The sequence below is a fragment of the Pongo pygmaeus genome, chromosome 19 (genome assembly GCF_028885625.2).
Source record: "Pongo pygmaeus isolate AG05252 chromosome 19, NHGRI_mPonPyg2-v2.0_pri, whole genome shotgun sequence".
Lineage (NCBI taxonomy): Eukaryota > Metazoa > Chordata > Mammalia > Primates > Hominidae > Pongo > Pongo pygmaeus.
Window position 1 is genome coordinate 77,222,938 of NC_072392.2, and position 25,213 is coordinate 77,248,150.

At 54.4% G+C, this 25,213-nt stretch overlaps 1 protein-coding gene across 15 annotated transcripts in view; it reads right to left on the reverse strand.

Moving 5' to 3' along the window:
• Positions 1-17,751, reverse strand: part of HDAC5 (histone deacetylase 5) — a 46,166-nt gene extending 28,415 nt beyond the window's left edge. For 4 of the 15 annotated variants that reach the window (XM_054456558.2, XM_054456555.2, XM_063656723.1 and 1 more), the window contains exons 1-3: positions 17,252-17,407; positions 11,205-11,415; positions 4,427-4,501 (exon numbers count right to left, since the gene is read on the reverse strand). In XM_054456558.2, coding sequence (XP_054312533.1) covers positions 4,427-4,501; positions 11,205-11,226 — 97 coding nt within the window. In that variant the 5' untranslated portion in view covers positions 11,227-11,415; positions 17,252-17,407. Of the gene's footprint in view, positions 1-4,426; positions 4,502-11,204; positions 11,416-17,000 lie in introns of all 15 variants that reach the window. The other 11 variants (XM_054456557.2, XM_054456554.2, XM_063656721.1 and 8 more) reach the window with 8 other exon arrangements.
• Between the last annotated feature and the right edge of the window lie 7,462 nt (positions 17,752-25,213).

A 25,213-nucleotide genomic window follows, 5' to 3' on the forward strand; every position in this document is an offset into this window, starting at 1 on the left:
CCTCAGTATTTACAGAAAACAAAGCCTCCTCTCACAACCCCAGGAGGCCCCCGAGGCCAGAATGGCTCCTGTGCTCTAGGAGCACAAACTGTGGATGCGCACTGATAGGCCCAGCACATAAGGCTGTGTAGATTGCATATTGCGCATGGGCTCTCATCTAAAGGGGTGAGTTGGGGCTGACATCTAGCGCAAGCTCCAATCGCCAGGCCATGCACACTGGCATGAGGACGTATCTACCCAGAAGAAGGGCCACCTTTTTAAAATCTGCACAAAAGAAGCTTTTTTTTTTTTTTTGAGGCGGAGTCTCGCTCTTGTTGCCCAGGCTGGAGTGCAATGGTGCAATCTCGGCTCACCGCAACCTCTGCCTCCCGGGTTCAAGCGATTCTCCTGCCTCAGCCTCCCAAGTAGCTAGGATTACAGGCATGCGCCACCACGTCCGGCTAATTTTTTGTATTTTTAGTAGAGACGGGGTTTCTCCATGTTGGTCAGGCTGGTCTCAAACTCCCAACCTCATGTCATCCGCCCACCTCGGCCTCCCAAAGTGCTGGGATTCCAGGTGTGAGCCACCAAGCCCAGCCAAAAGCAGCTTTTATGTGGATTAGCAATGGTCCTACCCAGAGACCTGAGTTCAAATTCCAGCTCTCACTTACTCTGTGACCTTGGGCAGGTTCCCTTTTTTTAAGAGATAGGGTCTTGTTATAGCGCCCAGGCTGGAATGCAGTGATCACGGCTCATTGCAGCCTCAAACTCCTGGGCTCAAGCAATCCTCCTGCCTCAGCCTCCTGAGTAGCTAGAACTACAGGTGCATGCTACCATGCCTGGTTAATTTTTTTTTTTATCATTTTTTTTATAGAGACAGGGTCTGGCTATGCTGCGCAGGCTGGTCTCAAACTCCTGGCCTGAAGTGATCTTCCTCCCTCAGGCTTCCAAAGTGCTGGGATTACAGGTATGAGCCACCATGTCCAGTAAGTTCCTTAACCTCTCTGAGCCTTCTCAATTGTACACCACAGCTATCAATACTTTCCTAAAAGAGATATGGCAAGGGCCGGGCGTGGTGGCTCACGCCTGTAATCCCAACACTGTGGGGAGGCTGAGGCAGGCGGATCATGAGGACAGGAGTTCGAGACCAGCCTGGCCAACACAGTGAAAACCCGTCTCTACTAAAAATACAAAAATTAGCCAGGCACAGTGGCGTGTGCCTGTAGTCCCAGCTACTCCGGAGGCTGAGGCAGGAGAATCGCTTGAACCCAGGAGGTGGAGGCTGTGGTGACCCGAGATCATGCCACTGTACTCCAGCCTGGGCAAAAGAGGGAGACTCTGTATCAAAAAAAAAAAAAGGTCGGGAAAGTACCTGATAGCCTTGTCACTTAGTGCATTATAATAGTTCCACTCTCACCCCTGAGTCTTGCACTTCTTACCCTCCCGGCACTACATACACACAGCCAAACCCAGAAAGACCGAAGAGCACGAACAAGAATATCCAGGGAAAGCCCTAAGACCAAACCTGGACCCCATGGCACTTCCCAGTGTCCATAGCATTCCTTCCTGGCACAAGCAGGATTCATACCCTCCCTCCATGGGAAAAGCAGACTCTTCCTCCATGCCATCTCATAAAGTCCTGAGTATTGTCTGGGCATCAGCTCCACCCAGTACAGGACAAAGGGGAATCCAGGGCCCACATAAGGGAGGCAGAGAATTCCCCACCTCTGTGTCCTTGAGAATCCCATACTAGAGTTCAAACTCCCAGGCTCCCCAAGCCAGAACTAAGCTTGGATGATGGTGGTGCCCAGTGTGCACTGGGGGACTGTGGTAGGGTGGCCAGGCAGAGACCCCATCCATCAAGGGAGACCTCTGATCGCTAAGAGCAGGTACTGAGATCTGCCCCACTCTTTAAGAAAGAACAGCAGAGTGCCCCTGTCCTTCGGTAGGCTAAGGCTCTGTCTCACCCGCTGGGGTGACTCACTAAAGCTGTCTCTATTCACCCAGAGGTCCAAGCCCCAGAATAGAGCCCAGGAATCCTGCCAGCAATTCTGGACTCCAGCCCTCCCCATGCGACATTCATTCATCCATGTGCCAGGCACTGTGCTAGGTGCTGGGCAATGGCAACAACCAAGACAGCCCAGAGAGCAAAGGCTGTCCCTAAAATAGGGTTCTAAAGATGCTGCTGGAGGTGGCAGGCAGGCACCACCCTCGAAAGACCCTTGCCCCAACCCCTTGGGCTTGGGAGACCTGCACAACTCACACTGTCCAAAGAAGCTTCCCTGGACACCTGCTTTTTCAGCCATAGGATCTTGCATCCTGTCTGGAGACCGATCAAGAGATGGGGAGAGGGGGTGGGGAGGGAAACACCAAGCTGCCTGGGCCCTCATGGCCGTGTTTATCCGGGGTGGATTTTTTTTAACCCAAAGGTTAAAGTGTTTCTATTTGAAACATCTATTTACATTCCAGAGTCCAAAAAAAAAAAAAAAAAAAAAAAAAAACAACAAGGCTGCCGAGCTCCAGGCCTATATCTGTCCCTAGCCGCGTCACAGACACAGCATCAGAGCTGCGCAGGGGGAACATTCTTAGCCCTCTCCCCGAGCCGCTGAGGTGACTCACGCCTCCCTCCTGCCAGCATGGACCAAGCCACCACTCTGAAGGCCAGCCAGCGTTGGGGGTGGAGTGGGGAGACAGGGATCTGGAGAGAGGGGCTGCCTGGGAGTCCATGCAGGGGCAGCCAGGCTTAGGGAGGAGATGAGAGCAGGGTCCCAGCCTGCAAGGTTTCTGGGGTACAATCTGAAAGCAGGTGAATGAACAAGCTGAGGAGGAAACTTCCGGCCAACTGCTGGCTGCTGCTGGTAGCAAGGAACAGAGGCGACAGGGCAGGATGGGTGGACCTGATAAGCCAGATAGCGTGGAGCTGTCCCAAGCAGATGCTCTGTGATTATTCTGCCTTCCAAGAGACCACCTTGAGTCCCAGAGGCCATGGGCTAGGGGCCAGCAGGCAGGGTCTTTAGCTGGACCTGTGGACTCCAGACCAGGATAAGAACCAGCCCTCTGGGTTTATTCCTCATCCCAGGGACCTGTGTAGGTGGCCCCCAGGCATATGCCCCTACCTCAGGGGACTACGTGGGTATCTTGTAGAGCCGGTCCCCAAGGTTACGCCCCCATCCCCGCCCCAGCCTACAGGGCTAGCCCCGGGGTAATGCCCCTATCCCCGGGGCCTGCATGGATACCCTGCAGGGCTAGTCTTCAGGGTCCTGCCCCTACATGAGAACACTGCATGGGCATCCCTGCCTGGGCAGATGATAGGCCATGTTCCAAAGATTTTTCGAATCTTCCCAAAACATTCATGCTCTGACACATTCAAGTCCCACTGCAACCTTATCCCTGGGCAGCTCAGAGCCAAATCACAGGCACCTGCAGAGGCATACAGTTCCCACTTTCCAGTTTAAAGCTTGGGATGCACACCCACATATCCAGAGGCAAGGACTCCCCATTCACACGCACACACACAGACACCCACACTTGAGTGCCAAGCCACTGCCAGGAGGGGCTGAGCAGGCATGGGTCCAGCAGGCCCCTCCCTGGAGGAAGCATCTTGTGGTGCCGGCCTGGTGGGGAGGCTGTGCCAGGAAGGCTTGATGCTGCCAACAGGTTCCTGGGAGTGAAGGAAGGAGTGGCCCAGCTCTGGGGGACCCCACCCCTAGCCAAGAGCCAAAAAAGTTCCTGCTGAGAAGACGGCAGGATTAGGGGGTCCCGAAGCCCATCTGAGCCAGAGTAACACCTCTTCATCCTCATGAGATGGGAATCAACCTAGACCTGGGGAGAGGAGCACCATCGGGAGCCAGCTAGGGGCTAAGGCAGCCAAGCCCCTCAATATCTGAGCTGCCAGCCTCTGCCTAACTCCATCACGACTGCACCAAGCCTCCCCAAGTGTCTGATTCTCAAGAGACTCCTGGCTGGGGACTTGCGGAAGTCACTGTACTCGATCCTGTAGCCCCAAGAACCAAGCCAGAGGAGCTGGGGTAACCTTTATTCTTGTGGACACCCAGCTACACCTTCTTCCCTTGCCCAAATTTGGGGAGCGGGCAGCATGGAGGCGGGTCACTGACCCACTTCCTCCCCTCTGACCACAGTGCCAACTAGGCCAGGATCCTCCAGTAACCCCCAGCCCCCAGCAGCGGATGCCGACCCTGCCAGAGACTGAAGGGACTGGAAGAGATGCAGCAGAATACAGCTGAGGGGAACAGGGGAGCAGCAGGCTCTGGGCAGGGAGGGCAGGGGCCTCTGTGAGCAGGGATCCCCCAGCCCCATGTATTCTCAACAAAACTCTCAAGACAGATCTATGCAAGACCCTATCTGTGCAAGGCTCAGGGACAGATGCTCAGCCCAGGGACAAGGATGCCCGATGACAGAGGGCAGGCAGGGACATCAAGGCACTTACCTGTCACAGGGATGCTGTGCAGAGAAGTCCGCGGCAGGATTTCCAAGGATGGTTCCCGGCCTGACATCCCATCTGCTGAGAAACAGGATTCTGTCTCATAGATGGTCTGCAGCATCTCCACGAGCCCCTGAGCCTTGGGCACCAGCAGCATGCCAGGGAGGGGGCCGCCAGAGGCGGGGAGCAGGCCGAAGGGAAGGTGGTCGGGCAGCCCGCACTGCGCAGGTTCCCTCAGGCCACTGCCGATGGGACCCACACTGTGGGGAAGTGCCTCATCCGGCCTGGGCACTCCTGGCGGCAGGAGGGGCAGGGAGGCCCTAGAGCTGCAGGCCCAACTCTGCTCTAGAGGGGCATCTGACCACCAGCCTCTCCCTGGTTCCTGAGAGCTGGGGTATGGCTGAGCACTTGGGACAGGAAGGGGAGCTCAGCGGGCAGGCGGGCTCTGTGTTCCCTCCCAACCCTGGGTGACAGCTCTGGGCCCGGCTCCCTGCTCCTCCTTCCCGAATGAGCCGCCGCCGGCAGCTGGCAGGAGACTGAAATAGCAGTTGGGGGAGGGCCCTGTCTATAAATAGGTGGAGCATGCTCAGGGAGCTGCGGGCCGGCTGCCAGGAGGCCCCATGGGGGGGGAGGCGGTTCTACCCCAGGAGGAAGCGCCAGGCGAGGGGGATGGGAACAGGGGAGGGCCTGCACTCAGGGCCAAGGCCACAGCGCTGGGTGGCCAGAGGCTGGGCTGGGGAAGGGCGCCGGCCGGGGTACCCATGCATCTGGGAGCAGCTCTGGCTGCTACTCTTGACAAGCAAGCCAGGGGATGGAGACCAAGAAGCCAGACTCAAGCCTCCGTCTTTCTTCTTGCCTTCCAGAACAGGTAAAGGAATCGGAAGGGTCTAGGAGAGGCTGGCACACAGGCACCTTCTCTGGAGTTCTAATAGCCCCATGGAGGTTTGCTTAACTTCTGCCCTCCCACAGAGTTGAGAGGTGCCTCCCCACCCCTTCAACCAGCAGAAAGACCCCTAAACACCTGCTAAATGGCAGCTCCCTCCCGCTCATTCTGGAATGTCGCCTCCAGAGGCTGCTCAGCCTCAGCTTCTTTCTAGGGTGTAGGGATACTCCTCCTGGGCAGACAGGTGTCCCCTGGTCCCCTTTCCTCACCCCAATCCAGGAAAGGGGACGAGGGAACATCTGCTAATTCTCAGAGCACAGGTAGCTCCTCCATGGCAATGTGCCAAGTACAGTGCTAAGAACATCATATACATCATCTCATTCATTCTACGCGGTGACCTTGGGAGAGAGGCACAGATGGGAAAACTGAGGCACAGGGAGATGAAGTTACTCACCCTAGGTCATAAAGCTGCTTACATGGCAGGGCTGGAATGTCTGAGGCTCAAGTCTGAGCTCTAACCACCACACTCCACTGCCTCTCATTTCCCAGGGTTTCTATTAACAGGTACAATGACCCCGGTGCTCAAGTAGGAAGAGACTTGAGGTTGGAACCTCGCTAAGGAGAGTCAAGAGTTTTTCAGCATCCAGCCATTACCCACCAGCCAGCCTCAGGCCTGGCAGCACAGCCCCTGCTCCCTGGGTCCTGGGGCTGGTGCACCATGAGGACCAGTGCCACTCCCCCGCCCTCCCCACCGCTGGCCTGCCCCTGCTCCTCAGGTTGTGCCTCCCACTGGTACAAAGATCCCACTTGGCCCCCTGACCTCACTAGAGCCTTTTAATAGCCTGGTTATTCCTGTGTCTATATCCCCCTCCCCCTTCTTGATGTCACAGTTGCTATTTTGGAGCCCCCTCCTTGACCCCCACTCCAGGCATGGAGCCAGGGACACCTGTCCTCTCTCTGGACTGGATGACCTCACCCTCTTGTTGGGAGCCCAGGAGGAGCTGGCCAACCAAGGACACAGTGGCTGTGGCTCCTGGAGCCCAATTTCCCAGCCAGCTTCTGCCAGTCAGGGATGGCAAAGGGGTCTCCTGCCCTTAGGCTGGGAGTGGGAGGATTAGGGGGACCACACCTATTGGCAGAGGCAGGCTTTCCCAGGCCCTAGACTAGCAAGATGTATATGTTGCCAGGGGCTACCCAGTGGTGGACCAGGAAAGAAACAGGGGTCTGGAGTTGCAGCTTCTAAACCAGGGCAGATTCTAGAAAAAGGGCAATGGAACAGTACTCCCTCAGAGGCCTAGCGCTGGTGGACATTCAGGGTATGGCTGGGGATCTCGTTCACCACCCCTTGCCCCAACCTCATCCTGGCCAACCAGGCCCTCTCAAGAGGAAGGGAAGGGAAGGTCTCCATCAGTGGGGCAATGGGCAGCAGATTCAAGGGAGCCCAGAAAGCCAAGAGCAGCAACCCCTCCCAGCCCAGGACTCCACCCACCCACACTAGGAGTAACCAGAAGGGCTGGCTAGCCCTGTCCCAGCTCTCTCTGCCTGCCCCAGGCATAGGAGAGTGTGGCAGGAGAGCCTTGTTGTAAAGAAGAGGAAGTCGTTAGTTACCAGGACTCAAAAGCAGGGCCCCCAGAACCTGGAGCACCTAGACATTGAAGGAAAGAGGACTTCCTGCTTAGGGAAGATAGTAGCACCCAGGACAGGGACACCCAGAGGTGGCTGGAGCTGGGAGCTGGGGAGCCAGCTCCCACCACCATTACAGCCTCCAAGAAGTAGGAAGCAAAGTGTCAGACACAGTCAGAAAATCCTCAGTGCAATTCCCAGAACCCTCCAAGGCACTAAGAGAGGAAGTCTGGGATGGGGACAAATGTCTTTTTTTCTTCTGAGATTCAGGTGATACAAGGTCCTCCTAATGTCTAACTTCAATCCTTCATGCTTTAGCCCCCCTCCTTGCAGTTCACTTCTCTTTTCCATTCTCTCCCAACCAGCACACCCATGTATCATCCCACAAACCTTATGGAGCACCCACCAAGCATGGGGTACATGAGCTTCACATGTAGCCAAGACAGCCAGGACTGTCTTCCCCAGACTCACTCTGCCCCTCCCTCAAAGGCTGCACTCTGACCTCCTAGCCCTCTGAATCTGAAGGAGGAAAGAGCCTAACCCTGGCTCCAGGTTCCCTTTCCTGAGCCCAAAGACTGTGGGGATGGGGGGACCTTGGCCAAAGGGAAGAAAGCAAGGTCTGCTTAGTGCGCAGTGAAAAAGCCAAGGGCTAGCCCAGGAGCACCCTGGATGAAGTGTGAGATGCCAGCTTCCCTGAGACCCAGACATCAGGCCTGCCGGCCCTCCTGTTCTTTCCTGCCCTTCGAGCCCAGTCGTGCCGGAGCCCATCAGCATGGCCTGGGAGCTGCCATGTGCCAGGCCCCATGCTAGGTGTTGGCTGAACCCTCTCATTTGAAGCCAAGTCCAGGAAAAATGTGAACACCTACTTTGGCATCTTCTACTTCCCCTCAGGGTTGACCCTGCCTTCTCTGGCCATTCCATTCTAAGCCTTCAATCTCTTTGGAATGATAGAGCAGGGAAGAGGAGGGGAGAAGCAGGTCCCGCTCTGCAGTGAACACAGAGGTGTGCCAGGGGGCATCTCAGTAGAGAAGGGAGGCCAGCAGTCTACTTCCCAGACCCCAGACCCATGCCAGGATTGACCCACTTTCTCACTGCCTGCCTTCCCTGGGGGCTCTGAAGGAGGCAGAGCCCAAGGCTGGAAGGCAGGACGCCGAGGTTCCTGGCTCCACCCCGCACCCATGCCCCAGTTTCTCTGGTCACCCAGAGAGCGGGGTGGGGGGGCTGCTGCCCTCCATCCTGGAAAAGGGAAAGAGAGAAAGTGTGAGGGTTCTGGGAGGTGCTGGGCAGGCAGGTGTTGTCATGAAGCTTGTCTCCCTCCCACACTGGGGAGAAGGATCCTGGCCACCTCCTCCATGGCCCCGCTGCCACCCAGACTGGCTTGCACAGTGGGCCTCACTCTTGCCTGCTCTTCTGGGCAATGGCACAGAGAAGAGGGTACAACCAGAGGTGGCCTGGGTCCCAGGCCCCTGGGCAGCTCCTCCAACCTGGTTGGGCCGAGTCTGAGCTGAGGGAAAATTCTGTCAGCCTTTCAGCCCCACTGAGGAGAACATGCAGACGCAAACAGTTCCAGAAAAATAAAGAAAGCCTTAATCCTCAAGCCCCCTTTTGCCTGAAGAAAAGGCAGAGATCAGGGAATGGTTTCAGGGAAGCAGGCAACCCCATCAATAGCCTCTGCCTGTGATTCCAAGACTGCAAAAGAGGTAAATAAAGTCAAAGGCTGGTAGGCAGCCCAAGCCAGAGGGAAGTCATCAGCTCCCACCTCCCTGGGCAGTGGGCCCCAGAAGGAAATCACTCACAGTCTCCACCTGCTGCCCCTCACCAAAACAGTCTCTCTTGCTAACATGTTCACTGTGAGGACCAGGGACGGTCCATCTCATATTTTCTTCTGTCTTCCACAGGTTGAGCCTATTGGTGATACTCAGTGAGGACTTGCCAAACTGAAAAGCTCCTACGCTGAGAGGACTTGAAGGGAACCAGAAGCTCTGCCCCTTACAAAGCCTGCTGTTCTGTACTCTGGGGAAAGAGGAGCAAGTGTCAGGGAAGTGAGGAGAAGGTGGGAAGCGCTCAGGGGCTGCAGCAGACCCTGGGGACTAACCATTTCCTTCCTTCCCACCTCTTATCTCCTGCCCCATGGCCCATACCTTTCCTTCTTGGGGCTCTCTGCAGGGTGTCTACGGGGAAGTGGACACCCGCGTGCTCTGGCTTCAATCGGTGGTTTCATTTTACTTCCGCCGAGTTCCAAGGCATGTGGTTTCCAGGCTTCTGCCAGGCGCTGGGCACCCCAGCCCTAGCCCAGATGCCAGCCCAAGCTCTGGTAATAGCAGACGCTAGGCCCCTCAGAAAGGAAGAGCTGGCGGGAGGCTGACTATCTCCCTGGCCCGGGGCAGCTGGAACCCCACAACTGGGAAAGCCAGGCCAGAACCCCAGGAACACTCTGCAGGAAGGGCCTCAAGCAAACATCCCCAAGCAGTGGTCCCAGTTCCAAAGCCTCTCAACAATCCTAAAATGAGGTTCCCAATCCCTGGCCCCCTCCTTTTTTCCCTCTTTCCCCAACACAGAGAAGACAGCATCTCCCCCTGCTGGGGGGAGCTGGAAAGCCAGCCAGGAGGCGGGGCCCATTCCACGGGCCCACTCAGGATGCCCCTCCTGGCCAGGGCTCAGCAGTGGCTCTCAAGCTGCCAGCCTCCTGCATTGGTGGACACGTCCAGCTCCTCCGACACTCCTGTCAGCTCCCGCAGAGGTAGCTGCAAGGGAAACTCGGATAGCCAGCGTCTGGAAAGGTAACCCAATAACTTCATCTATCCTGGGTTGATTATCACATTTCCCTGCAAGGGAAAGAAACCCCAAAGCTGGGAAGAATCCTTTCCAAGCCACCAACAGATGCCTCTAGGCAGCTTCAATTCCCTTGGCCAAGAGTTAGACCCCAGCCCCATGGGAAGCAGGAACTGCAGATGGCTCCTGGACAGGTCAGCGTCACAACTCAGAGGAAAGAAGCAGCTGGCACTACTGCCCGACAAGGCTGAGCTTGCTGGGGTAGTGTCCAGCCAAGATGCAAGAGGGACAGATGAGGACCCAGGCCTCTCCTTTCCCTTTGCCATCCAGCCTCAGAGGGGCAAGCAAGAGGGCAGAGCTGGGCAGCCCACCCGTCCCAGCCCCTAGGGGCTGAATGAGGGCAAGGGCAGAGGCAGGAATATCTGAAGGAGACCAGCAAACCCTGCAGAAAGGATGATGGGGAAGAAAATGTGGGGTGGTCTGGATTCCTCCCTGATGCTGCTTCTGTACAATCCTGCAAATGGGTATTCATCCTAGGCCCTAACTGCCCTATCTCTAAAAGGAGAAATATCCACCCACCCCTACATAAAAAAGATGAGGAGTATGATGGGCGGTGGAGAGCTAAAGTTGAGCAAGATGGACCTTTAACACTGTGCGGAAGGAGACACCCGAGGAGGAGGAGATGACAGCCACTACTCTGACCACATTGCCCCAGGACCCTCCTGGGAAACTGCTGAGGGTCCAGCTCAGGCCACTAGAACACAGCCTCACAGGCACACATCCAGACCCAGCTGCACATCAAGCTGCCTAGACTCCCCCCAATAGACTATTTCTGGCAGCACTGGACAGGGTCCTAGGAACAGAGAGGAACAGGAAATCTCAGAGTAAAAGACCCCAGATTAGCAATCTACCATATGAAGGGCCCAAGAGGAAGAGAGGCAGTCTACCTGGACTCAGAGGAGAGCCGAGACTCCTCTACACACGTCACCCCATTCCCACCCAACGCCACGCACCCGCACACGGAAGTTAAGGCCCAGTGCCCTTATAAACCTCCACTAAGAAAAAAGTATGGAACACGAACGTTCCACTAAGTAAAGAAGCCACCAGCACAAAAAGGAAGCTGAGCATTCTGCTATAGTAAAGAAATTCCTCCAGCATCATCCCAGACTGCCCAGAGAGATTAAGGGATACACACTCCCCCCTCAGGCCCGCCTGTCTTGGCTAGCAGGGGAAGGCGGAGCTGGAGCTGAACACCCCTAAGTTGAGAGGGCAAGCATGGGGGGCAGAGTAGGACCCATTGCCTTCCCAGGACCAGACCGGACCATCGATCCCTCGATTCCCAGGTCTACCTCATGGGCCCTTTCTTGTAACACTTCTCCACTCCTTACCCCCTCATGCCCTTATAGCTCAGACAGTAAAGGTCAGCTGGCCTGGAAGGGAAACCCACACAGCCCACTGCATCCAAAGCTACCCCAGGGTGCTCTTCTCCAACCTCCCAGCTCTTACCCGACTCGTTGGGAGAGTTCATGCCGGCTCTGGGCCTGCAGGAAGCTGGCGTTGGGGGCTGGGACGGGAGGGGGTGGAGCTGCGGTGATGTCAAGAGAGACAGACGATAACAGACAGACGGACGGGACGGGAGCCCGGGGCCGCCGTGCCTCTAATGCCCATCAGAGGCCATCCTTCGGGGCGAGGCAGTCAGGCACTCAGAACGGCATCCCTGGGGAGAGATGGAGCAGGGTTAGAGGCCCCTAACTCAGAAATCTGAGAGTCGAAGGAGACCTTGGAGCTCGTCAGTTTGTACCTGGGGATGAGGGATGAGAGGGAGGGATACCTGCCCACAGCCACAGTAGAAATCAGCAGAACTGGATAGACCCTGGTTTCTTATCTTACTAACTGATGAGGCTCCCAGAGCCCAAGGGATAGGAAATGGCTATGGTGGCCAAACCCAACAGACCCCTTTTCAGGTGACTGTCTACTGCCAGGTGGGGAGACCCTATAGACTCCCAACAGTGCCTGCCATGGGACTAGGTGTGCACCAAAGCAGAAAGTGCACGGGGGCTTCTGATCTCTATCCATAGCAGTGGGGAGATGCAGGGCTGATCTAGAGTCCCTGGAGGAAGTGAAGGGAGAAACTGGTATCCTAGCCTCCATAGCCTAAGCTGGGACTTCTAGGGGTCTTCTCCCGACTTTCTGATCCTTGTGCCACCCAGCTCTGGAAATATGGATGTGCTTCTGTTTTGGTCTCCCCCAATTCAACAACAGACCAGGACAAGAGCTTCTCTTTCCAGGAATTAAGAAAGTCAAAGACCTCTCCATCCCAAATCTAGTACCCTTGGCCTGGCAGGTGCAGGGCCCAAGCCCAGCACTTTGTGTATATTGTACAGGTTATGCTCTGTGAAAGGAGGTCTGGCCCAGGGAGATATGAAATCCAGCCTGTGCCCTGCCTGCCAAGCCATGGCCTGACATGCTGAGTCCACCCAAAACAAGGGACGATTTTTTCCCAGTTTGTACAAAAGCAACAAAAGGCCCAGCAGTAGCCCTGCTGAGGCCAGTATAGTAAAGGAGGAGGTATCACAGGACCACGGCTTTGCCAACCCATGCCCACTTCTCCAGTTCTCCCCCACAGTTAGTCCTCAAGCCTCAGACACTATGCATACAGCTACCTGGCCCATCCCTAAACAGCCCACGATCCACCCCAGACATGATCTCATTCATTTGCTTCCAAATGAAGGCAGGCCCTCCAATACCCAATGAAAACAAGGTAGCAGGAAACCATCAAAGAAGGCTGTGAGCTGCTTCGAGTTTAAGCCCTAACTCTGCTCCCCAAGCCTCGAACCAGCAATCAGCTCTGCCCCCCTAGACAGCCCCACCTCCTGGCACGATTAATTCTCAGTAAGCCTCACATTCTCATCAGATTCCCAAGGGTGGGGTTCATTTGGAGCCCAGAAGCCAGAAGCCAGCTATGGCAGAAACACAAGAACGTAAACACACATGCGCATGCACGCACGCACACACGAGACCTTGAGGTCCCAGGCTTGCTGCTGGGACCACAGGGCTTGGACTCTATGGCTGGAGAAAGGTGCACTCAGATTGGGGGGCAGAGTTGAAGGGGCTAAATTGCTCCTGACAGGCACAGGTATGGGATTAAGACAAAAAAGGCTGCGCAGGCAGGGCTGAGGCCAAGCTCAGGAATGTGGCAGGTAGGGCTGCTGGTGCTCTGGCAGGGCCCACGTGGGCAGGCAGTTCAGCCTGTGCCCACACCAAGGCTGGCACTCAGTCCTGCTCACACCCTTTCCCGTGGGCTGGGGAACACAGGTTCAGAAATTCCCACGATTCCCAGCAGCCTGAGTAGCCCTGTCCATCTCCACAGTGAGAGGCACCTCCACAGCAAGGTGCTCAGAAGGGGCACAGCCCCAGTGGCACAGAAACCAGGTTAAGGTTAGCCCCTAGCCCCCATCATCCTAACCCACCCACTCTCTCTCTGAGTCTTAAAGGTGCTGATCCTCACTCCTGAGGCAGAAGAGGAAGGGAGCAGCTCCTTTAACTCATGGTGGGCTCGGGACTCAGCTACGTCTTCTCCTCCCCGTCCTAGGGCCCCTGGGCCCTGTTCACCTGTAAAGAGTGTCTGCCAACACCCCCATCAAGTCTCCCAAGTGAACCAGAGCCACAGGCTGAGCCTCCCTGAGAAACAAAGCAGTGTTCACAGTCTGATCGGGACAAGCACAGATTCCAGTCTGGGGTGGGGCATGAAGGGGAGAAGGGGAGCCTGATGTTTAAAACCTGAGCTGTTTGTTCTCACACCTGCCAGAGAAATCTGTTGGGTCTCAGTGGGCAGTCAGGGACCAGGAGCTGTGTCCCAGATGACCTAACACTTGGATGCCAAACCAGGGAGCAGCCCAACTTCCAGGACATCATAAGTAGACAGACCCCCTGCCCACCCCACTACCTCACACCAACTCTTTCTTCCAGACAGACCCCTACCCCACTCCAGTCTCCAAAACCACCTCCCACATCCAGCCAAGACAGCCGGACAAGGATGAATGAAGGAAACGGGCTGCATCTCACCCTACAAGCTCGGGGCTGAGCCTGGGGAAGTAGGGTGGAAACCCCAAACTCTGTCAAAGGGTGGGAGGAGAAGGGCAGACGGGTGGGAGGAGAAGGGCAGACAAGTGAGGGGCACATGGTACAAAGCAATGCTCCAAAGGCCATAGGTTCACAATGTTACCCTGTAGAGATCTTGTTCCTCAAACAACTCCCTCAAAATTCCTGGGGAGTCAGGTGTCCCTTGAAGACCCTCTCTGGATCCTGGAGTCCAGTACCACCATGCAACCCCCTCCCAACACACCTGCTCTGGCCCCAGGCCAGGGTACCCCCTAGGTCATAGGTGACAGGGTCAAGCAGTGTGAACCAAGTCTTGGGAGTCTGAGATTGTTCCACTCTACCCCGACAGCTTCATCAAAAAGTTACAAACCGGCCAGGCGCGGTGGCTCACGCCTGTAATCCCAGCACTTTGAGAGGCCAAGGCGGGCAGATCACCTGAGGTCAGGAGTTTCAGACCAGCCTGATCAACATGGAGAAACCCTGTCTCTACTAAAAAAATACAAAACTGGCGGGGTGTGGTGGCGCATGCCTATAATCACAGCTACTCGGGAGGCTGAGGCAGGAGAATCACTCGAACCCTGGAGACAGAGGTTGCGGTGAGCCAAGACTGTGCCATTGCACTCCAGCCTGGGCAATAAGAGAGAATCTCCGTCTCAAAAAAAAAAAAAAAAAAAAGGTTACAAGCCAAGACATCCCACCTAAAGATCAAAGGCACTGGGGACTTATCTTGACCCCTCCTGACCATGGCCACAGCCTGCCACTTTCCTCAGCCTCTGAGAGCTTCTGCTGCCTAGTGCCTCCCCCAAGCTAGGCCAACAGAAGCCCGGAAGGATCAGAGCCATGAAGGGTGGCTGACTTGGATGTCCAGGCCCCAAACCAGGGAAAGGGGGAGGGTGACAGAAAAGGAAAAAAGGCACCAGGCTGACAAATTCATTTTTGCAATCGGCCCATTTCTGTTTGTCTGCTCAGACGCAGCTCCAGGCATCTGCACAAGCCAGATGGAGGAGGCTGCTATTTCTAGAAAAAAAAAAAAGGGGGGGGGGGGGTGAGAGGGGAGGAAGGGAGGAGGCGGAGGCAGAGGGCAGAAGACGGGGTCTGTTGCCCTAAAACCTCAGGTAGAATGATACCCTCTTCCCAGGACTACCAGACAGGGTCCCCATTCAAGAAAGGGCTGGGGCTGGGCCTGGGGTGAGGTGGGATGGGGAAGAAGAAAGGCAGAGAAAGTTTAATTAGCTAAAGTCGGCTACAATAGACCCCCTCACAGGCTACATCAGGTTTTCATTCATGAGCAAGCTACAGTGCTCCAAAAATGCCAAGAACCACCCCCCCCTTGCTGTCTCCCCCTTCCCCCCCTACCGCCACCAACAGGAGTGCGTCCTCTAGCAGGCTGGCTGAGCCTGATGCTGTGTTCCAGACATCCCTCCTCAAAGGGATGTGAGTAGGAAGAATTAATTATTAAAGAGCAGCTGGTACTTCAGCACCGACTGCACTACCCCCAGCTCCTATAGCTGATCCCCCCTCCCCCACTATGCGGGAACACAAATGACCCCCGCCCAACATTCCCAGGCCCCATTTCTAAACACACAGTTAAGATGCCACCCCTAGGGAAGGGAAAGCAAACCTTTGTCTCTGCAGCTACTTGGGGTGGGTGGGGCATGTGAAACTGCTGCCCCCCTCCAAATTACATGATCCAGCCAAAGTAGGAGGATATATTGGAGAAGAAGGGGAGGCTGGCACAGAACTAACATTTCCTCCATCCTTGCCCCCAAGTAACCCACACTTGAGATCTGTCTCTCTGGTCTCTGGCATGCCCACATTCCCAGGACAGAGTGGAGATACTGGGGGCCCATTTCTCTAACTCAGAGAGACCCCTACTGCTCTGTCAAGAAAGCCCAGATCCAAGTTCAAGTGAAGAGAGGGCAAAGAGAGGAGTCAAGAAAAGAGGAAGGAGACAAACCAAGATCTCCCCAAGCTTTGTGTTTAGGGAAGGAGAGGAAGGAGGGAAGACTGGAATGAAGAAGCAGACAGCCCCCAACATGGCTCATCCACCATCCAGCCCAGCCAGCCTAGCCCAGCCCAGCCCAGCCCAGCATCTCAACAGCCAGCATAGGCTCAGGGTGCCTAGGACTGGGGAGACTGAAGACCATGCCTGCCTGCCTACATCCTCTGAACCTAAGAGGAAGCCGAAGGCAGGACCCAGACCCAGACTGCAATCCTGCAAGGCAATCTGGCTAGGGGTCCCTCTGACCAAGACTCCTGGATCTCACCCTCCCCCCCACCTCCTTTTGTTCCCATAATCTGGCTCCATCCTTCCCTCCCAGTTGGACACTGAACCCAATCACCACCACCTCCCCAAGCTCCAAATCTAATCCCAGACCCCAAAAGCATGGTGGTCACTGATAGAGTGATGGGTCCCTTTTGCACCCTCCTAAAAAGCAACTGCAGCTGTTACCTTTCCTCTTTACGGACACACCTCATCTCAGAAGGGGTATCAGTCAGGGGTATCAAGTGGTCATCTCCTCTCCCAAAGGAAGCACCCAAGCTCCCCACTTCAACAGCCCCCACCAGGCTCCCAGATTAATTACTTACACCCAGCCAGTTCTCATCTTCCCCAGGGCCCCAGGGAAGGGTGGGGTGGAGAAGCTGACTCCCCCAAGTTAATAAGGCACTGGTAGTGCCCCCGCTTCCATGAGATACAGACCCAGGATGAAAAAAGGGGGGCATCCACCCAAGACAAGAACGGGTTGGTGGGGAGCTCCATTTCATCTCCCAGCTCTCGCATCCTGGCTCCAGGGTGTCAGACAGGAGAAGAGGGTGGCAACAAACGCAGTAACGCCTCACGGGAGACGGGGTGAGAATAATGGGAGAGAGAAGTAAGGTGGACTCCGCAGTCCCCCACCTCAAGCACATAAGTCAAGGACATAAAATCAAGGATGCGTTCGTAGCTATGGGGAGAAGCGCTCTGGGTGGGAAGAAGCGCTCTGGGTGGGAAGAAGCGCTCTGGGTGGGCAGCACCCCTCACCTCAGAGTACCAAGAAAGGGGTGTCCAGCGAAGAGGGGTCTGCATAGAATCCGGGTGCAGGACTCAAATGGCTCTGCAACGCAACATGCGCCGCCAGGGAAGGGGCAAATCAGACAACCCTGGCCGGTCTCCGAGCCATTTGGGGGCGCAGGGCGCGGGAAGGCGGGCCCCTCCCTTACCTGTAGGGAAGGCGCCCCTGTCTGGGAGGGGCATGAAGGGGCGCGCGCAGCAACCCCGATGTCCCGCTCACGGGCTGCCGATGCTCCCGGGGGCGCCGGCTGGCTCCCAGGGCCGGGAGGAAGGAAGGGGGGCGCGGAGCGCGGCGCGCGCGCGCGGGTAGCCCGCGGACAGAGACAGCAGGAGGAGGGGGCGCCGCCTCGCGTCCCGGGGGCCGGGGAAGATGGGATCTGGGCCGGGGCGGCGCGCTCACCCGCTGCGGCTCGAGCTCCGGCTTCGCGGGCGGCGGCGGCAGCAGCGGCGGCGGCAGCGGCGGCAGCACCTCCTCGACGGCTCCTCCATCTTTGCGGCGGCTCCTCCGGCTCCGCTCGCCGCCGCCACCAACAACAACATTCGGAGACGTCACTCCCGTCACGTGACCCGACCCGGAGCTAAAAATAGACCCAGACCCCCCCAACCCCCCCGCCTTCCCCATGCCCGCAGCCACCAGCAACCCCTCCCCTGCCTCTCGGCCCTCCCCGCCGGGCGGGGCCAGCGACGCCACCGTGACAGCTCCTTAAAGGGCCAGTGCCCAGCATAGGGTTGGGCCGAGACGGGGTGGAAGGGAAGGAATCGGAACCCAGCGAGCAGGAGTGGAAGGATCGCTGCAGGGGCCGAGTATGGATGCTGGGGCTCAACCTTTGGAATGTAAAAGTTTCCTCCTTGCGCTCCCCGGACTTCCTTTTCAAACCGTGGATGGTGCAATCGTCGCTTGCCTAAGCTGCTCCCCTAACACGCCCTCCCGCGGTCGGGGAGGGGACCTGGGGATAGATTCCCAGGGGCTGGGAGGGCCACCGCAGCCTCTGCAGCGGGGCCTGGCTGGGGGTGGATGGTTCGGACAGGTCTCGAACTCACCAGCTCTGACCGCACACACTGCATCCGTGCCAGGGAAAGAAAAGCCTGGGAAAGGCCAGGGTATGGCTGTAACACTCCAAAGCCTTCAAAAGGGCAGACCAGCAGACCAGAAGCCGGAAAGACTTCCCTGACTTTGGTGCCATCCACGCTACATCTCCTCTTGGTACACAGTATGAACATGTTTAATTAGACCTAGACAATTTGTCAATGACCCAGCAATTCCACTAACAAAAATGTATTCCAAATAAATAAACGTTGTTATGTTAAAAAATGAACATGAGATTGTTTGTAATGATGTGAAAAGTTGAAAACAACCTAAATATCCATCGATAGGGAATTGGCAAGCAAAGCAGGAGACATTCATTCAGTAAAATATTATCCAGACATTAAAAGTTTTATAGGAGACCGGGCATGGTGGCTCACACCTGTAATCCCAGCACTTTGGGAGGCCGAGGCAGACGGATCACCTGAGGTCAAGAGTTTGAGACCAGCCTGGCCAATATGGTAAAACCCCGTCTCTACTAAAAATACAAAAAATTAGCCGGGCATGGTGGCAGGCGCCTGTAATCCCACCTACTCAGGAGGCTGAGGCAGTAGAATTCCTTGAACCTGGGAGGCGGAGGTTGCAGTGAGCCAAGATCGTGCCATTGCACTCCAGCCTGGGCAACAAGAGTGAAACTCTGCCTCAAAAAAAAAAAGGTTTTAAAGGGGCCAGGCGCATTGGCTCATGCCTGTCATCAATCCCAGCACTTTGGAGGCCGAGGCGGGAGGATTGCTTGAGCCCAGTTCAAGACCAGCCTGCGTAACATGGCGAGACACTGTCTGTATTTTAAAAAAGAAGAGGCCGGGCGTGGGCCGGGCACGGTGGCTCATGCCTGTAATCCCAGCACTTTGGAAGGTAGAGGCAGGCAGATCATGAGGTCAGGATGTCGAGACCACCCTGGCTAACACAGTGAAACCCGTCTCTACTAAAAATACAAAAAATTAGCCGGGCATGGTGGCGGGCGCCTGTAGTCCCAGCTACTTGGGGGGCTGAGGCAGGAGAATGGAGTGAACCCGGGAGGCGGAGGTTGCAGTGAGCAGAGATCGCGCCACTGCACTCCAGCTTGGGGAACAGAGCGAGACTCCGTCTCAAAAAAACAAAAACAAAAGAAGAAGAAGAGGCCAGGCTCGGTGGCTCACGCCTGTAATCCCAGCACTTTGGGAGGCCGAGGCAGGTGGATCATAAGGTCAGGAGATCAAGACCACCCTGGCTAATAGGGTGAAACCCCATCTGTACTAAAAATACAAAAAATTAGCCGGGCGTGGTGGTATATGCCTGTAGTCCCAGCTACTCGGGAGGCTGAGTCAGGAGAATCGCTTGAACCCAGGAGGTGGAGATTGCAGTGAGCCGAGATCACACCACTGCACTCCAGCCTGGTGACAGAGAGAGACTCCGTCTAAAAAAAAAAGGAAAAGAAAACTGAAACAAAAAAAGCCTAGAAGAATAAATACCAGAATGTTTGTCTTTACTTTTTTGTCTTACTTATTTACTTATTTTGAGACAGAGCCTCATTGTATCTCCCAGGCTACAGTGCAGTGGCACGGTCATAGCTCACTATAACCTTGAACTCCTGGGCTCAAGTGATCCTCCCAACTCAGCCTCCCAAGTAGCTAGCACTACAGGTGTGTGCCACTACATCCAGCTAAATTATTTTTTTCAGGGTCTCGCCATGTCACCAAGGCTGGAGTGCAGTGGCGCCATCACAGTTCACTGCAGCCTCGATTTCCCAGGCTCCAGCGATCCTCCTGCCTCAGCCTCCAAGTAGCTGGGACCACAGGTGCACGTCACCACGCTCAGCTAATTTTTGTATTTTTTGTAGAGATGGGGTTTCCCTGTGTTGCCCAGGCTAGTCTTTTTTTTTTTTTTTGAGACACAGTCTCACTCTGTCACACAGGCTGGAGTGCAGTGGCACGACCGCGGCTCACTGCAACCTCTGCCTCCAGGGTTCAAGTGATTCTCCTGCCTCAGCCTCCAGAGTAGCTGGGATTACAGGTGCAGGCCAACACGCCCGGCTAATTTCTGTATTTTTGGTAGAGACAGGGTTTCACCATGTTGGTCGGGCTGGTCTCAAACTCCTGACCTCGTGATCCGCCTGCCTCAGCCTCCCAAAGTGCTGGGATTACAGGCATGAGCCACTGCGCTCAGCCACTAAGGCTAGTCTTTTTTTTTTTTTTTTTTTGAGACAGAGTCTTGCTCTGTCACTTAGGCTGGAGTGCAGTGGTGCAATCGCAGCTCACTGCAAGCTCCGCCTCCCGGGTTGACGCCATTCTCCTGCCTCAGTCTCCCGAGTAGCTGGGACTACAGGCGCCCGCCCCCACACCCGGCTAATTTTTTTTGTATTTTTAGTAGAGACGGGGTTTCACCGTCTTAGCCAGGATGGTCTTGATCTCCTGACCTTGTGATCTGCCCACCTCAGCCTCCCAAAGTGCTGGGATTATAGGCGTGAGCCACCGTGCCCAGCTTTTTTTTTTGTCTCGCTCTGTTCCCCAGGCTGGAGTACAGTAGTGCGATCTCGGCTCACTGCAACCTCTGCCTCCTGGGTTCAAGCAATTCTCCTGCCTCAGCCTCCCGAGTAGCTGGGACTACAGGAGCGTGCCACCACACCCAGCTAATTTTTGTATTTTTTTGGTAGAGACGGGGTTTCACCATGTGGCCAGGATGGTCTCGATCTCTTGACCTCATGATCCACCCACCTTGGCCTCCCAAAGTGCTGGGATTACAGGCATGAGCCACTGTGCCCAGCCTAGGCTAGTCTTATACTCCTGGGCTCAAGTGATCCGCCCATCTCAGCCTCTCAAAATGCTGGGATTACAGGAGTGAATCACCACCCCTGGCCACTCCAGGGGATTTTACTGCAGCTGGTCCTTTCCTCATATTTGGGGGAAAAAAAAAAAGAAACACCCAAAGTTTCTACGTGATCTGATCCCTGCCCATGTCATCTCTCTTTGCTTAGCTTTCTGTAGTCCCACCATGTGACTTTCTCTCAAACAATGTGCTCTCTGCTCTTCAGGGCCTTTGCACAGGCCGTTTTTATCTTTCTAGAATGCCTCCCTCCCTTCTTCTCTTTGCCTGGCTAACTCCTACTCATTCATCAGAGCTCTTTTTTTTTTTTTGAGCCAGGGTTTTGCTCTTGTTGCCCAGGATGGAGTACAATGCCGTGTTCTCGGCTCACCGCAACCTCCGTCTCCCGGGTTTAGCAATTCTCCTGCCTCAGCCTCCCAAGTAGCTGGGATTACAGGCATCTGCCACCACGCCCGGCTAATTTTGTGTTTTTAGTAGAGATGAGGTTTTTCCATGTTGGTCAGGCTGGTCTCAAACTCCCAACCTCAGGTTATCCGCTTGCCTCAGCCTCCCAAAGTGCTGGTATTACAGGCGTGAGCCACTGCACCCGGCCATCAGAGCTCATTTAAATATCACTGAAAGAGGTCTTTCTTGGTCCTTTAATTAGATCCCCTTGATATATATAGATAGATAGATAGATAGATAGATAGATAGATAGATAGATCATCTTGTTATATATGCTTTCATCAACCCTGCTAATAATGTGTAAATATATATCTATTTACAGCATTATCATTCATTGTCCATCTTGTCCTCTAAATTACAAACTTCTTTATTATTATTATTATTATTATTATTATTATTTTGAGACAGTCTTGCTCTGTCACCCAGGCTGGAGTGCAGTGGCGCAATCTCTGCTCACTGCAACCTCTACATACCAGGTTTAAGCGATCCTTGTGCCTCCGCCACCAGAGTAGCTGGGATTACAGGCATGTACCACCACGCCCAGCTAATTTTTGTATTTTTAGTAAAGACTGGGTTTCACCATGTTGGCCAGGCTGGTCTCGAACTCCTGACTTCAGGTGATCCACCCGCCTCAGCTTCCCAAAGTGCTGGGATTACAGGGGTGAGCAACCACGCCCCGCTTTAAACTATAATGAAATTGGCTGGGCAAGGTGGCTCATGCCTGTAATCCCAGCACTTTGGGAGGCCAAGGCAGGTGGATTACCTGAGGTCAGGAGTTCGAGACCAGCCTGGCCAACATGGTGAAACCCCATCTGTACTAACATACAAAAATTAGCTAGGCATGGTGGTGCACATCTGTAATTCCAGCTACTCAGGAGGCTGAGGAAGGAGAATTGCTTGAACCTGGGAGGCGGAGGTTGCAGTGAGCCAAGAACATGCCATTGCACTCCAGTCTGGGCAATAGAGTGAAACTCAGTCTCAAAAAAAAAAAAAACCATAATGAAGCTTTGCTCTTGTCACCCAGGCTGGAGTGCAATGACGCAATCTCAGCTCACTGCAACCTCCGCCTTCCGGGTTCAAGTGATTCTCCTGCCTCAGCCTCCTAAGTAGCTGGGATTACAGGCACCCACCACCATGCCTGGATAATTTTTGTATTTTTAGTAGAGACGGGGTTTCACCATGTTGGCCAGGCTGGTCTCGAACTCCTGACCTCAAGTGATCCACCTGCCTCGGCCTCTCAAAGTGCTGGGATTACAGGCATGAGCCACCGCACCCAGCCAACTATAAGCTTCTTGAACACAGAAACTATACATCTTCGCCCAGCACAGTGCCTGGAACAAAAAAAAGAATTAATGAGCATGTGTGGAATGAAATGAATGAGCGTTAAAAGATTAAAAGATTAAATCAAGCTGCGCACCTTCCACCTGGACAATGGACTCTGTGCAGAAACGGCACCCCATGGAGTCACCCCGCATCACTCCAAGATAGGGGTCCTCCTGCCTCCTTCCTATAATGATGGCATTACCTATTTGTTTGTTTTGTTTTGTTTTGTTTGAGACGGAGTCTTGCTCTGTCGCCCAGGCTGGAGTGCTGTGGTGCAATCTTGGGTCACTGCAACCTTCGCCTCCCAAGTTCAAGCAATTCTCTGGCCTCAGCCTCCTGAGTAGCTGGGATTACAGGTGTGCACCGCCATGCCCAGCTAATTTTTTTGTATTTTTTTTAGTAAAGACAGGCTTTCACCATCTTGGCCAGGCTGGTCTTGAACTCCTGACCTCATGATCTGCCCGCTTCAGCCTCCCAAAGTGCTGGGATTACAGGCGTGAGCCACCGCGCCTGGCCGGCATCACCTATTTGTTATTGCACTTGCACAGTCTTTCGCCATCTTCTGACAGTTAGGATGAGTTGGGTTGGGATTTTGCTGTCACAAGGCTTGTGCTTTGTCTCCCTAAATGGATTCTGAGCCACTTGAGAAAAGAGATAAAATCATATGTCTTTTTGCCTTTCTAGCACCTAGCATATCACCTTGCACATAGTAGGTGCTCAGTAAAGGTTTGGGGACACTGGAAGATTCCAGAATCTTCTCTCTTGGGATCTCAGAACATGGGAAAAGAATCTCCCCCTGTAATATGACAAATGATGGTCAATAACTGCCTCGTGGAGCACATTGGCTTGGCACTTCCCATTTTACAGATGAGGGAACGGAGGCTCAGGGAAGCTTAATAATTGCTTGCCCAAAGTCTGGATCACCTGAGGTCAGGAGTTAGAGACCAGCCTGGCCAACATGGCAAAACCCCATCTCTACTAAAAAAAAAAAAAAAAAAAAAAAAAAATTAGCCGGGCATGGTGGCACACACCTGTAGTCCCAGCTATTTGGGGAGGCTGAGGCAGGAGAATTGCTTGAACCTGGAAGGCAGAGGTTGCAGTGAGCTGAGATCGCACCACTGCATCCAGCCTGGGCAGCAGACGGAGACTCCGTCTAAAAATAATAATAATAAATAAATAAATAAATAAATAAATAATTGTCCAAAGTTACAGAGGTTCTACAAGCAAGAACTGGGGTTCAAACTCAGGTTTCAGTGGCTGGGCACAGTGGCTCACGCCTGTAATCCCAGCACTTTGAGAGGCCGAGGCAGGCAGATCATGAGGTCAGGAGATCGAGACCATCCTGGCTAACATGGTGAAACCCCGTCTCTACTAAAAAAACAAAAAAATTAGCCGGGCGTGGTGGCGGGCGCCTGTAGTCCCAGCTACTCGGGAGGCTGAGGCAGGAGAATGGCGTGAACCTGGGAGGCAGAGCTTGCAGTGAGCCGAGATCATGCTACTGCCCTCCAGCCTGGGCGACAGAGCGAGACTGGTCTCACAAAAAAAAAAAAAAAAAGCCCAGGTTTCTGTGTTCCCTAACACAAGGAACAGGGGCTGATGAAGCTGGACTCCCAACCCCAGAGCTTTAGCCTTCTTCTCCGGAGGTCTCTGAGATTATCATGTCCATATCCCAGTGGCCGAATGTCCCAGAAGTTACAAAAATGTACCATATGGGGCCCTGATAAGTCTTCAGATTTCCTCTTCTCAGGTAAGTGGGGGCTAAATAATTTAGCATGCATTTGTCATGTTTCTTGAGTACCTGTGAGAGATGCTGAGGATATAGCGATGATTCTGCCTTTAGGGAGTCTCAAGTTCCTTACAGAAAACATAACTGTCTTTTGTTGTGAGTCCCTAGGGTAGGCAAATATCCTTGCCAGGACCATTCACCATGGAAACAGGGGTCACGGGACTGTCTCCTTCACCACCACCTCAGTTTCTCGATGTAGAGTAAGCCTGCAGATGGGATCTAGAAGCTGGCTGGAGAGCTTCTGACCCTGGGAACCAGTGGTGAATTTGGCCTCTTGGTAGAAGGAAATAAATCTCAGAGAAAAGCCAGATATTTAACCGATAGCCCGAGAGATGGCAGCATGATTAGACTTTGGAAGGGGGCAAGGAGAGGAATGAGTGTGTTGAGCAATGCTGCTAGGCCATCCGGGAGTTGCCACTCCTATCTGGAATCATGAAAAAAGTCGTAGGCCAAGTGCAGTGGCTCACACCTGTAATCCCAGCACTTTGGGAGTCCAAGGGGGGTGATCACTAGAGGGCAGGAGTTTGAGACCAGCCTGGCCAAATAGTGAAACCTCATCTCTACTAAAAAATACAAAAATTGGCTGGGCGCAGTGGCTCACACCTGTAATCCCAGCACTTTGGGAGGCTGAGGCGGGCAGATCACCTGAGGTCAGGAGTTCAAGACCAGCCTGTCCAACGTGGTGAAACCCCGTCTCTAATAAAATTACAAAAATTGGCTGGGTATGGCAGTGCACACCCATAATCCCAGCTCCTCGGGAGGCTGAGGCAGGAGAATCGCTTGAACCCAGGAGGCGGAGGTTGCGGTGAGTCGAGATCGCGCCATTCTACTCCAGCCTGGGTGACAAGCGCAAAACTCTGTCACCAAAAAAAAACAAAACAACAACAACAACAAAACACACACACACAAAAAAAATTATGCCA